The sequence below is a fragment of the Neolamprologus brichardi genome, chromosome 23, assembly GCF_056152115.1.
Source record: "Neolamprologus brichardi isolate AB-2024 chromosome 23, ASM5615211v1, whole genome shotgun sequence".
Classification (NCBI taxonomy): domain Eukaryota; kingdom Metazoa; phylum Chordata; class Actinopteri; order Cichliformes; family Cichlidae; genus Neolamprologus; species Neolamprologus brichardi.
In genome coordinates, this window is record NC_142125.1 from 39,143,339 (window position 1) to 39,157,160 (window position 13,822).

At 42.4% G+C, this 13,822-nt stretch overlaps 1 protein-coding gene across 2 annotated transcripts in view; it reads left to right on the top strand.

Moving 5' to 3' along the window:
* The first annotated feature begins 3,954 nt into the window (after positions 1 to 3,954).
* fam184aa (family with sequence similarity 184 member Aa) overlaps positions 3,955 to 13,822 on the top strand; it is an 80,541-nt gene continuing 70,673 nt past the window's right edge. Inside the window, exon 1 of one of the 2 annotated variants that reach the window (XM_087836697.1) lies at positions 3,955 to 4,386. In XM_087836697.1, the coding sequence (XP_087692823.1) occupies positions 4,222 to 4,386 (165 nt within the window). In that variant the 5' untranslated portion in view covers positions 3,955 to 4,221. The remainder of the gene's footprint in view (positions 4,387 to 13,822) is intronic. The other variant, XM_087836696.1, reaches the window with a different exon arrangement.

The following is a 13,822-nucleotide window of genomic DNA, read 5'->3' on the forward strand; positions in this document are numbered from 1 at the left end:
CAAAGTAAGTATGCCTCTACTCTAATACCCTTTAGAGAAATTCACTGCAAATGCTTTGCACAGCACACATGCAAACATACAAACATACCTATGTATATATTTCTTAGCAAGAGATTTCAATTCAGTTGGGTCGACATTGAATCCCAAGCACGTTACAGCTTTTAACGAGGTAGATTCAATACAGGAAGCCCTGGCGAGTGTGGTCTGCAGATAAAACAAGGCTAAATTAAATCATCTACACCTGCGTCTGTCTGGAAATGCTGCAAAGACTAAAATAGGCTTAGAAGTTACTGTTAGACAAGATAACGGCATCTCGAGAGAAGAGGCGAGCTCCTCTCTGAAATGCTGCAGCAGAGACCTGTCAATCAAAGAGGAGGGGGTGCAGAGAAGAGGGCTGAGGGGAGGGTGGGGATGCAGTGGTGGGGAAAATTGACTGGGAGCTGGTCCGAACCAAAATGGACTCCTTCACTCTGGTTATGATAGTGGGAGTATAAAGCCCGAGCACACTGTAACATTACAGCCCCATTCACAAACACTGAAAACCTGACCATCAGTGGTGTAAGTGAGGCAAGAGTGCCATCTACAGGAAAATCTGAACTATTCTCTAGGGCAAAAGTCAGCTCTTCACTTGCAATGGTGTGTTTCTTATCACAATCAAAGGGGTTTTAATTAAAAGAAAAGAAGAAGAAAAAAAGGACAGTGCACCACACAGAGATCAGTTGTCTGGATGACTTAAGGGTGATGATCAGGACTAAATTCGTAGCAATGATTTGCTTGTTTCCAGATTCGGAGGAAGCTCCCGTGAAGTCTGAAAATATGAAAGCGTGTAGAGTGTCAAATCAGAAGCAGCAACAAAATCTGTGCAACGGAACAGCTGTTCAGTGGTTTACCAGCTGGTTAACAGCATGTGAGCGAGTCTGATTCTGTGCAGAAAAGGTGGGTTAAGAATGTTCTCAAGTGTAACGGCCCACAAGAAACTCACTGTGAGCTCTCTGAGGTCCCAGCTTGTAAGAGAAATCTGAATGTACAGTGCGAGTCTGCACTGCGGTATGTTATCTGTTTGGCAGCAGTGCTTGGTTTAGTGAGATCTGCTCCAGTCTAAACAGCACCTCTCGTGTAATAAATTATACATGGCTATGTTACTGCTGGATTTTGTTTTGGTGGTTTTGTCAAACTGTGCATTCACAAAACACAGCAAAGACCACGTCCAGTGCAAAGATTGCGCCTGTTTTCCAGCTTTGCATCATCGAGGCAGTGTGAGCCTCCTGCCCTGGTCTTGATTCGCTTATGACCAACTTATTTTGTCTTGTACTCAATCGCAGCCAAAGTTTAGTTAGATATCCACGAGATGATGAGGTCTGATACGCCATCTAATAATGATACTATCCCCAACATCCCTTAAGTAATATCACTGATTTGAAATTCACAGCTACGGCTTAAGTCAGATACAACTTCATAAAGTCAGCCTTGGTGAAGTGGACAGTTTTGAGGTTTGGATAATATTATGAAAACTGACCCTCCAGACGCCCTCGAGTCAAGATAATAAACCGAGAAATTATAAAAGGGCAGTTTTTTCCAACCTACCCACTGAGATCTGAACAGTATCCAGGATAATGAGGATGTGTTAGGTGGAAAGACTGAATGGTGATGCCTCTATGACAGGGGTGGGCAATTCCAGGCCTCGAGGGCCGGTGTCCTGCAGGTTTTAGATCTCACCTTGGGTCAACACACTTGAATCACATGATTAGTTCGTAACCAGGCCTCTGGAGAACTGCAGGACATGTTGAGGAGCTAATTTAGCCATTTAAATCAGCTGTGTTGGTTCAAGGACACATCTAAAACCTGCAGGGACACCGGCCCTCGAGGCCTGGAGTTGCCCACCCCTGCTCTATGAGATATTAACCTTTTGATCAATACAAGTGAACGAAGACAAAATGAAGGTCTACTGGTAAACATCCCAGCATCTGATAGATGGATGGATATGGATAGATAGAGTGTGCAAATCAGAAGCAGAGTGGTTTGTGCTTCCTCTCCCTGCACGGTGGGAAGTCATTATACATTTTAGCTGTAGTGGGTTGGAAAGAATTTCTATATCAGAGCAAGTTTACAGCAGAAGTGAAGGAGCCTCCTACTGAAAGACTGCAGCTATTTGACTAGTAGGTCATGCAGGGGATTTGATGTGTTGTCTATTACGCTGTAGCATCCTTCCATGAGTAAGTAAGCCTAAAGGCTCCGGGGCAGTCACCAGAGCAGAGCCAGACTTCCTAATCAGCATGCAGAGCATCCTAGTGCCACTGGATGTGATGCTGCTACTTCAACACATGGCTGCAAAGAAAAATGCACCAGCAACAACACGCTTGATAAAAAATGTGCAGCAATTTGCTCACACGTACTCTTTCCTCCATAAAGATGACATCTGATGACTTCCCCTCGTCCCTTAACGATGAGTTTTGACACAACAGTATTTATCAATACAGACATGATACATACAGAAAATACAGAAAATGACTGCAAGGCTACAAGGAAATGCATCACTGAAAGCATTTCCTTGTAGCCTTGTGGTTTCAGATTGAATCCGTCTATTTGATCTAATTTGCTTTTTATTTGTTTTCTTTACTTAAAGCTAGGATGTATTAGGAGGTGTCTGCTTTGACATAATCAGTCCTTTCACATCTAATGCTCCCATCATTTGGTCTAATCATTTTATTTATAATACACATCCACTTTCTTTGTGTGGACTGCATATAATATTCAAACAGAGAATAAGAATGACCCAAGAAACTATGAAAAGCATGTTTGATCAAAGCTCTTCACATATGCTTTCCTGAAAGTCAGCTCCAGATCATCAGTGCTGCACTTACACTAAATGAATTGTTCTGGAATAAGATTTCATGTCTGTGGAAAAAGTTCCCAGTAATCAACATGAAAACTGAAATACCCAAACAAACCATGAAACGAGAACACGGGCCACATATAGCTCAATCTGACCTCAACCAGTAAAACCGCAGCACACCAGAAAACTCCTCAACAGCAATGATGGTAACAGAATTATACTCTCCGGGAGAAATAAGTTGTTAAAACCTTGATTTTTTAAATGATATAAGTTCATACATGCAGTTTATATGCCCTGGTGCACAGTGTTAAAGTTAATTTAGATGCTGCTTCAAATAAGTGCCCCAAGAAGTTACTATTTCAGCTGACAAGTGCTGAAACTTGCTTTTGGAAAGAGTCGGCATGATAATTATAAATGTAAAAAGTAAAATATAATGAATAATAAACGTTTTAACATTTTGGATTGCCACTGATGGCATTCACACCTCTTGCCTGACCACCCCTTCTTTCCTGTGTACCTGATTAATTGATGATTGATTAAAGGCACAGGGAAGAAGTGTGAAAGTAATTCTTGACAATAAAAACGACCTTTGACACAACCACCTTCCATTCATCCTGCTTCTTTTTTCACCCGCCTTTATCCAATTAAGCTGAGCTGGAGCCTCTCCCAGCTGTCATAGGACAGGAGACACCGAGTGTAATTTTTCGCGATGTCTGAACATTGGCCGAACTGCACCTTTAATAATAATACTAACAATAACAGCAACAGCGTCGCAGTTCACACGAGCCACCGACAGATGTCAGTGCAGGATTAGTGACAGCCTGCGCTTCTCGAGAGTGACGTAATCCAGTGAAGCCTAAATGAAATCCAAAGGCATCTCCCTCCCCCCTTGGGCTTAAAGTTGTAAAAGCAAGAGTGTAAATTTTTTATGCTTCAGCCTATATATACCTAACAGGAAAAACAGCTGTTTCAGAACAACAGTAATAAAATTAATAAAATAATACAAATAGACGTTAAAACCCGGAATGAGGAGGAAGAACTGCATTACAGCTTGAACTGATGGAAAGATAGAAGAGAAAAGTCACACAAGCCACTCACAGCTGCATTAAAGGGTAAACCAATCGGACCTGAGCGCGTGCTACTGGGGTGAGCATCTGGCGCGCGTCTCCGTCACTCTCCTCATCTCGAGCGCTCGCGCCCGCGGTGCTGGAGGATGCGTTGCCGCGGAACGGTCTCGCGCTCCGCCGCTCCAGCTCTCCGTCCTCCGTCACAGAAACCGACAGAATAACCGCACAAGCCGCAACCACGGGACGATGTGAGGCGCAGCGGAGGCCACTTCCATTTTATCTGACTTCGCGGCGTCGCGTGTGGGTTTGTTCCCGGTGAAAATGGCGACGGGGGCAGGCTGGCAGCCTCCGTACAACACCTCGACTAGCACCACCAAATACCCCCCCTGCACAACCTCCAGCATGCTCTACGACGGGAGCCTAACGCTGGAATACACTCAAGACCTGCATTTGAAGATGAGCAAGAAGATAGCACAGCTGACCAAGGTGCGTGGACGTGAGTGAGTGAAGCTCCGTGGAGTGGTTCAGTCATTTAGGGCATGTAAATGAAGTATAACTGTGTAATAACTGTGCTGCATGCCGTTTGTAAACATTGCGCTCATTTTTCCTGTATTTTTCATTGACTTTGGTGTGTTGGCATTTTGAAGCAGGTGCTCTGCACGCCTGCAGGGTTCAGAGGTCAAATACCCAGGCTGGGTAGTTGATAATCAGTGGCTGTGATTGCTGTGCAGTGCTTACACACTTCCCCGTGCATGCCGGTAGTATACCTTACTCTGTGGCCAGGCTGTTTTTCCTATGTGTGTTGATAGCTAAGAGCTTTCCAAATGCCCAGAGGAATGTGTTAATGTGCATCCACCCTCTCCCCACCACAGTTTAACTGTTTTCTGCCACCACTGGGCTGCCTCTGGTACCCAAGGACTGAGAGAAGTTATGTAATCTCGGAGGGATGCAGAGGTTTTTGCTTTCTTTGTAGTCCACCTGACACCAGGATAGGATTCAGGGATACTATGCCCTGCAGTTGTAGGAGATTTAAAGTTGCAGCTACATTTTTAGAGCATTTAGGTTTTTGTCAGAGTGGAGCTGAGGATGTAATGTAAATAAAGCCGTTTATGCAGATCAAGGAGAGACAAAAGCAGGAGTAGATGACAGAAGATTTTACATAACACTGGCGGTGATGGTAACCCAGCGGGGAATTAGACACTCTGTAGGGTAGGTTAAGCTGTGCAGATATCCACAGTATATCGGGATCAGATTGGAAATGTGGACATCCAGGATTAAAATTCAGTGTTTCAGTGGTTGATTAAAATGTATTTGGCGAGAGAGCAGCGGCAGCATTAAGGTCCACATTTTGTCAGCAATCCAACTGCGTGTTTGAACCCGGGGACTTTTTCTCTGTTTATTCTTCACCATGTTTCCCCCTCATGTTTGGTGTTTGTTTATGCGGTTTCAGGTTGTTTCCTGCTCCTCACCCCACATTAAAAAAAAAAACAGCCACAAGCCACAATTATCGATCCAAATGAAAATGAAAGATTCGCCTCGCCGGCTGAATTACGAAGAGGATTTAGGACCTGAAATCAATCCCAAACTGGCTGAGGGATGTTTTACTTCACAACTCTAACTGGCAGATTGGATCTTTAAATACTTTCCCTAGTTCTTTGGAAAACAGCAGCTTGGCAAAATCTGCATGCCTCTCAGGCTTTTAAAGTATTTTGTGTAATCGATGTAAAATGTTTGCAGCCAAATCAGCGATGGTTTAACTTTTTCAGCAACTTTCAAATGAGCCCATTTTTGAAAAAAAAAAAAGATTGTGTTGATGGAGTCCCTTAGATCTAATAGCTGCACAAATTGGGAAGCAATGCTGCATAATTAGATTGGAGTATGTGTAAAGCGGCATGTTGTGTGAGCAGGATCTGAAGCCGGAACAGTTTGTTGTATTAACAGATTTAACCAGCATAGCTGGTTAAACACTTTCAAGAAGATATGGTGAAAGAGATACTTGGCATTTTCTCCAGCGCACCATGTGCCATGTAGAAAAACAAGCAAAAAAGCCGCAGCTCGGTAGCCGGCAGCTTCAGTGCCAGTCAGATTTGTCCTGAGGAGATCTCAGAAATCCCTCTGTGTTTAACTTGGATTTTAACACAGATTCAGAGCTTGTTTTGTTGCATCGTTCGTCCTCCCTTAAAGCAAATAGCACCTTCCTCTGCTGTGGATCCATGTGTCTTTCGTTTTTAAAAATTGAAAGCGTCATGGCAGATTTATGCGTCTCTGTTTTGTTTGTGTGAGTGCGTAAGTGTGTGTTTATCTGCAGGCTACCGGTATCTGTGGCACATGCGTTACTCTTCTTTGGAAACATTTTAATTTCAGATGAGTGAGTCAGACATTCCCAGCGTTTCTATTCATGTGTTGTTCGTCCACGTTGTAAATCCGAGCTCTCAGCAGTGCTGTTGTGTGTATTTCGGTCATTCTGCCTCTGCCCACAGGACTGCCCACGTCTTTGCAATTGTGCTTCTTTGTTAAATTCACAGGTGCTGCATTGCCTTACCTTTTCATGAGGGTCATGCAGCAGCAGCGTTAGACGAGGAAAGTGGGCCATTTTCAGGCTGCAGCATATTTCTCAAAAAGATCGAACGTCCGGTACCATCAGCAAAGAGATCAATGAAATGATTAAAATGATATATGCAAATTATCAAAAATTCATCATCAATCATCCACTATAATCCAGGATGAGGTTGTGTTACAGTAGATATTCTGCTGTGCTCTGATTCAGTGCAGTGCTCTGACATGCTCGATTTTTGCCCTAACATTACATCATCTTCACTGAAGAGACGATACAGTGACACACAGAGCACTAAACTTACTTTCAAGAGCTTACAGCAACAGCTTTGAATAGCCGTATTAAACCAGTCTAATCCTATTGTGAACCTCAAGGTGGAACTGTTTTTATCAGCTCAAATGAGAAATGTCACTTTTACCTGACATTTAAGAAGCTAAATCCAGCCTCATAATCAGAGTTGTTGATGCAGTGAACACAAAATTTGCTTTGACCCTAAAAGTCTAAAGGTGATTTAAAAAAATCATCACCAAATTAGTAGAAAGTATTGATCATCTTGATGTGAGCAGCATCGCTAACAGCTCACGTTTCAGTGCAAAATCATTTCAGCTGTGTCCTCAGTGCTTAAACATCTGGCAGCGCATATAACCTCTTATAAAAGGATTTTTCTGGGAGTACAGCGTTGATTAAATTGAAGGCTGCACTACAATGTCATATGTTACATTCGTTTTATTCTTTAACACTCCGATCCATTTTAAACATAAGAATTTATTGTAAAGACTGTTTGAAACACCTGCTCTACATTCATTTGCTTTCTACTGCTTATCTGGAACCTGGTTGCAGGGCTGGAGAAGGAGATGCCAACATCTCTCTCTCACCAGCTGCCGCCTCCAGCTCTTCTGGGGGAATACTCCCAAGTCATCCAAGAAACATAATCTCCAGCAAGTCCTGGGTCTGCCCGAGGGTTTCCTCCTGATATTTCCAAAACACCTCTCCTGTCCCTGCTTGTCTATTTCTTCCCTATCCATCCAAAACGAATGCTTCATCCCAAAATACAGACACATTTTCAGTTACACTGTAGCCTAGAGAGACTGACAAAACCCACAAATGAGGGATATCGTGATGGTTGAGCCTTAAGAGTCATAAAATGTGGTCAACAGACACACCTGATCTCTTCTGTTTGTATTAATATATGAATTACATATATGCCTTTTGAAGTGTGAACAAACCTTTACATATCAGGAATCAAAGGTACACAGAGGCAACAGAATTGAAAGTTTGTCCAGTGGAAAAAACATTAAACCTAACTTTACGTTCTGGCAGTCCAATTTACAACAGCTATTGGATATCAGCTGTTGCAAAGGTAATTTATGCTTCAAAATAAATTATTGTTGTGTTTAAAATGCCATAGAGCAGCGGTCTCCAACCTTTTTTGTGCCACGGACCGGTTTATGCCCGACAATATTTTCATGGACCAGCCTTTAAGGTGTCGCGGATAAATACAACAAAATAAAACTAGTACCAGTACCGAAAAAAAGAAGATTTATTCATAACACACGTGAAAAGACCAAGGAAAACCGAGTTAACGATAAAAACGATAACAAAATAACGCTGAAAACCAATAAAACCCTGAAAACCAGACATTTCACACCTGAGCCTCAACTCTTGCGGCCCGGTACCAAACGACTCATGGACCGGTACCGGTCCGAGGCCCGGGGGTTGGGGACCGCTGCCATAGAGGAAACGGTAAATGACCGAAGGCTGGCTGATAAGACTGCCGGTTGATGTTTATGCCTGGCAGACAGTAATGATTCATAACTCTGAAGCTTAGACATTACTTTGATTGAGTGACCACTTATTAGAAATCCATAATTGCCCGTCTGGGTTTGGCTAATATTCTTTGCAATAACTCTTGCAAACGTAAGTCAGTATTGAAAGATTTATCTAGCCTGAGTTTACAAAAACTAGCTGACAGCAGTGAAAGTGTCAGAATTGAGGACTAATTATCTAATTAGAGTTTGAATTGATCTGCACATTTGGCTGAAACTCTCAAAACTCTTATCATCCACCAGGACACTAGCAAACCATCCAGGGTTAGGATTAGGTTTGGGTTTTGTTTTAGCCACATGCTAAATTGGTACATGTTCAGAAACGTCACGTAATTGCTTTTTAGTCTCATTAAGTCTTCCCAGAATACTCCACCCGACTGTATCCTCAGTTGAAGTCAACGACGTCCCACTCGCACTATACATCACATTATTAGAGCGCTGCTTTGCCAGAATCCCTCTGAGGCAGTCCAAAAGTTTTTTTCCATGGCCTCACCGAACTCCTCCCACAGCTGACTGGGACCACAGCTGTGATGATGAGGATGCTCTACAGGTCTGTCACGGAGAAGCAAGAGCTGAATATGAAGCATAGTAGGGCTGGGCGATATGGCCTAAAATCTATATCGCGGTATAATTTGAAGCATGTGCGGTAACGATATATATCGCGATATATTCTTTTCTTCTGTATAACGTATTTCCCACACTATAAGGCACACTTAAAATCCTTTAATTTTCTCAAAAATCGAGAGTGTGCCTTATGTATGAATTCTGGTTATGACCTCGAATCGATTTCTGCGTGCAGAAATCTGTTAAAAAATGTTTTAGTACAACTTTGGTAAGCCACACTGCTTGATGGATTGTCAGAGCATTACGGCTGCCGTAGTGAGGAGCTTCGTGGAGGAATCTGGGTCCAAAACTCCGTCATCTTCAGGTCCCAAAGTCAAACGAACACTAAGAGCTAAAAACGATCTAAATTCTTTCATCTTTAATTAAATCATCAGCGTTGCTGCTTTACCAGGTGTAACAATTAAGTTTAACATCCACGAAAACAGAATTTATTAAATTTAATGGAGTTAGAAGTTAACAGGAAGTTAGCTTGCTAGTTTCCACCTAAACATTTCATACCATGTTCTGACTGAGAGATTTTTGAAGCTAATTCAAACGTACAGCTCTGCTACCACTTCCAGCATAAATGAAGACAGAAAAAAACCCCAGCAGTGGCGTTTGAGGGGTTACTGAAGTTGGACTACCTGGTATATAATGTTGTGCTACGTGATTGCTAGCAACACAGCTATGTTAGCATAACATTAGCACAGTGAAGCTGGAGGATGAACGCCAACTTTTTTTCCACTCGATAAAAGTTAACGTGAGGGATTCTGGTGGTCAGGGATAAATGCGATCGCATAGCAGGATGCTATACACGGGCCAAACTTCAGTCAGAAAAACAACTAAGATTATTCACCCACAATACGAGGTTAGTTATTAATATACTGCAACAACATGGGAACACAACAGCTGCGAGAGAATTCAACATTAATGAATCAATGTTACGGAAGTGGAGGAAACACAGTTTTTGGCTTTCCCCATATTTCAAAAGTGCTTCATCTCTTTGCCATGACTGTCGCCCGGCATAATTTGCAGATGATAATGGTTTTAGCCGCTGCGATGCTTTCAACCAAAACAGGCGCAGCTTGATGACATCATCAACATGCGCTATCGCGATAGAGCGGTATAGTCAAAATCTCTATCGTTTCTATCGTATATCGTTTATATCGCCCACCCCTAAAGCATAGCTGTCCATTTTTCAGTTGGTCTTCGATTGATCTACGACCCCACTCTCCAAAGCTATTCATGTGTTGTTATTCCATGTATTAAATCCCATTTCAGGCACTATCTAAAGCTCTGGTTATAATCTAATCTAAGAATTAGATTATGGATACAAGCGGCTGGAATGAGCTTTCTCAGCTCCACTCTCTCTGAGGATGGCTGGCTTCTCCCTTAGTGAGAGGATGAAGAGTACAGTCATTTGAGGGAGACTCAGAGTAGTGCCGCTGCTCTTCCACATTCAGAGGAGCTAGTTTGGGCATCCGCCTCCTGGGTGAGGTATTCCAAGCAAGAGGAGGCACCGTGGTCGACCCAGGACACACTGGAGAGATTACAGTCCTTGGCTGGCCCAGGAAGCCTTGATGTTCCCCCAGATAAGCTGGAGGAGGAGGCTAAAGAGGGAGGGATCTCTGCTTAGGCTGCTGCCCCCTGCAACCCCGCCCTGGATAACAAAGAGAAAATGGATGGATGGATGGAGTGCATTCAAAATGTAAAAGATACCTGGATCAGTCCCCAGACAGCAGGATCAGGCGAGGCTTACTTTTAGGTTGTAACATGCTGTTATGGCTGTCACAGAAACATTTTTCTGTCAAAGACACAGTGTGCCTTTGTTCTTGCTTTCTGTTTCTGAGGTTGTGATGTAGCCTAGTGATGCTCAGGGAGGAAAAGTGTGCGTGAGCTGAGTGTCCTTGGAGCGCCTGAGCTTCGAAATGAAAACAGAAGGAACAGATGCGAAGTGTCTTTAAACCAGGAAAAAGTAAATGCGCTGTGCTCGTCGGCTAATTGGTAAGAGAGCCTGTGTTGCCACTTCATGGAGCGTCTGGTGAAGGAAAACATTGGACTAAAAGCTCAAATGACGAGGTATCCCATTAAGACTACAACGCATCTGAGAGCCAGGCTTTGATTAATCCTTTAATTAGTGCATATGATGGTAATCCTCTGAAAATGACAAGAGCAGAGCAACAGAGTTTTGTCAGAGCCAAATGCTGCAGTTGTTCCTCTCCAGGCTTTAGTGACCTTTCTCCTGCGGTTTGATCAATAGTGATCGACTTTAGCCTCAGAGAGATCCCTCCTGGGTGCCCCCACTGTCATTTTTAGCATCATCCCTTATCCATCCTGCACACAGAAGTTCTACATTTGAGGCCTCGATGATAGAGGACTCCGACTGTAAATCCTGTGCGTTACTGTTTGGAGGAGAATTTGCTGTTAAACAGTCTGTAATGATAGATGCGGTTCAGTTTGATTGATTTAACACATGCTGCGTGGAATTCAGCTGATCGACTTTAATGATACTCTTCTATGATGCTTTAATGGGTGTAAATTTTATACCACTCCGAGAGGAGTAAAAGGACGCAGCAGGAAACTTTTTAATCTATTCATACCTAACTCAAAATTATTTTAAGATAATACTCTGAAATTTTGGCTTGCAGAGGGCAAAAAGTGGTGTTAACAAGCTTCTGTAGTTCCCTTTTTCTGTCCAGCTAGTCGATCAGCTCTAGCCTGGATGATTAAAAGGAAGACTTTGGTCAACAACGTCTAGAAGAAGCAAAGATCATAAAAGGCTTCTGTAGGTGAACCCCCTTGAAGATTAATTAATGGTTCGCTTCCAAGGCTTTCTCACTCAGTCTACTTTTGGAAGCACTACCAAGGTGTTGCTCTCCATCACACTCCCAGGTTTCCTCGGGTTCACCGACAACCTGCGGTGGAGGCTGCAGAGCCATTAACAGGGGTTAGGTGTTGCCCTTGAAACATGAGCTTTTTCACTGTGTTATGAATAATTATATTAAAATATCAAGGCTAAACTAGAACTAGCATGGTAGGTCATGTTCTTCCCTGCATCTCATGTGCTTTTTGCACAGTTTAGTCCACCTGTTGGGTTAAATAAATAAATAAATACACTGTGTATCTATCTAGCTGTTCTTGAAGCACACTGTTTTTTATTCCTTATGCCAGTAGAGTGAGATGAGCAACAGTAAAAGTGGTACAAAAAGGTGTTTCATGATGTTTTTGTGGTTTTTTTCCAGCACTGAATAACTGTGTGTAGCTGCAGGCTGTTGTATTGCCTTTAGGCTTGTTTTGATTGGAGCCTCGGGACAGAAAATGTTGATGTGAGACCTCCAGCAGAGAAGAAAGGAAGAAACTATTGGCTGTCATTCTCTTCCTTGTGTTGTCAAACTTGTCATATCCAGCAGTGGACGTGTGCATGCTCTGCTTCACTTTCATGCATTTCTCTTTGGGAACCTGTTCGGTAAAAATAACACGAAACAAGTGCTGGTGCATGAACTCCACAACCCCCTCCTAATGGCTACATTAAACATATACAGATAAATAGATAGTTGTTATGTATTCAGCTGTGTGTATTGCTTAAAATCACACAGTTGTGCTACATTTATCATGACTGGAAGTTCCTCATTCTCTGCTGCTGCAAACATTAATCAGCTTTTTATGGCGTGTCAGGTTGCATCTGTGTGGTAGACAGATGCCAGTGAAGTCTGTTTATTCTGTAGTGCTCTGAGAGTGACACATATCACACTGTGTTTGCCTTTTTCACCCTAAAATCTGAGCCAAGCAAGTTTTACAGTCTGCTTCTATGCAACCACGCATAAAATGTTTATCACCTTTGCAAATCTGAACTGCTGCAGATTTGTTTAATGTGGAAAAATTCAGAACAGCTACAGTAAAAATCTTAGGTCTTTTTAAAGAGTAAGAGCAGGCAGTCAAATGGTTTCACATCATATCAACTATTAGAGCCTTACTGATATATCGGCAGCATTAATATATCAGTATCAACACATATATTGTAAAAAAGCAAATAATAGAAGGAAGAACCACCATGTAATCATGTTATGTGTTGATGTTGATGATGTAGTTTGTCCACCAGAGGACACTTAGATTACACTTAAAATTACACGAGTAATCCACGACTTTTAACACTACAGTTACATTATTTTTAACCCATTTTAATAATATTAGCAAGGATTTGTCAGATTTTTTTAAATTGCCAAATATTGGCTTTGGTCTTGAAAATCCTGTATTGGTCCCGCTCCATGATCGATATCAGATTTAGAGACTACTATACTCACATCTACAAACGCTTGTGTAAATTGAAGCCTTCTTTTAATTCTGGCTGGATGTCTCAAAGATGTTGCACTGAATACATCCTATAATCGCAGAAAATGCTACAAAGCTCATCACAGACTGTCTTCTTATTGGTAATGTTCTCTGGCTAACCTCAAAACCAAAATAATTTTTTATCAGTATTTCCCAGTGTACTGTGTGACCAATAAATTAATGGCCGATATGTGCAGCTGCCTCTTCAGTAAGTTTCTTGTCTTGTAGATGAGCTTTAACTCCACTTTCATGGACAGCAGGTAAGTGCAGTAGTCGTTGCTCTGTTCTGCAGCCTCACTGAGCTCAACATAGCAGCTTGTTAACAACCTCTCCACCTCAAATCAAATCAAATCACTTTTATTGTCACATCACATGTGCGAGCTTCACAAGCAACAGAGTTGTGCAAAAATAAAAATAAAGGAAAAGTAAAATTAAACACAAAAAACAGCTGTTGCTTGGGGGAGCTCGCGACGAGGCTGCCATACTCGGCGCCATCTTAGCCTTAGCCATCCATCCAGCCACCTGTCACTGGCTCTTTTTACACCTAATTTATACTAAGGTGTAGTCCACACAAGTAGCAGCCACCGTTGCCAGCATTTATACCTGCACA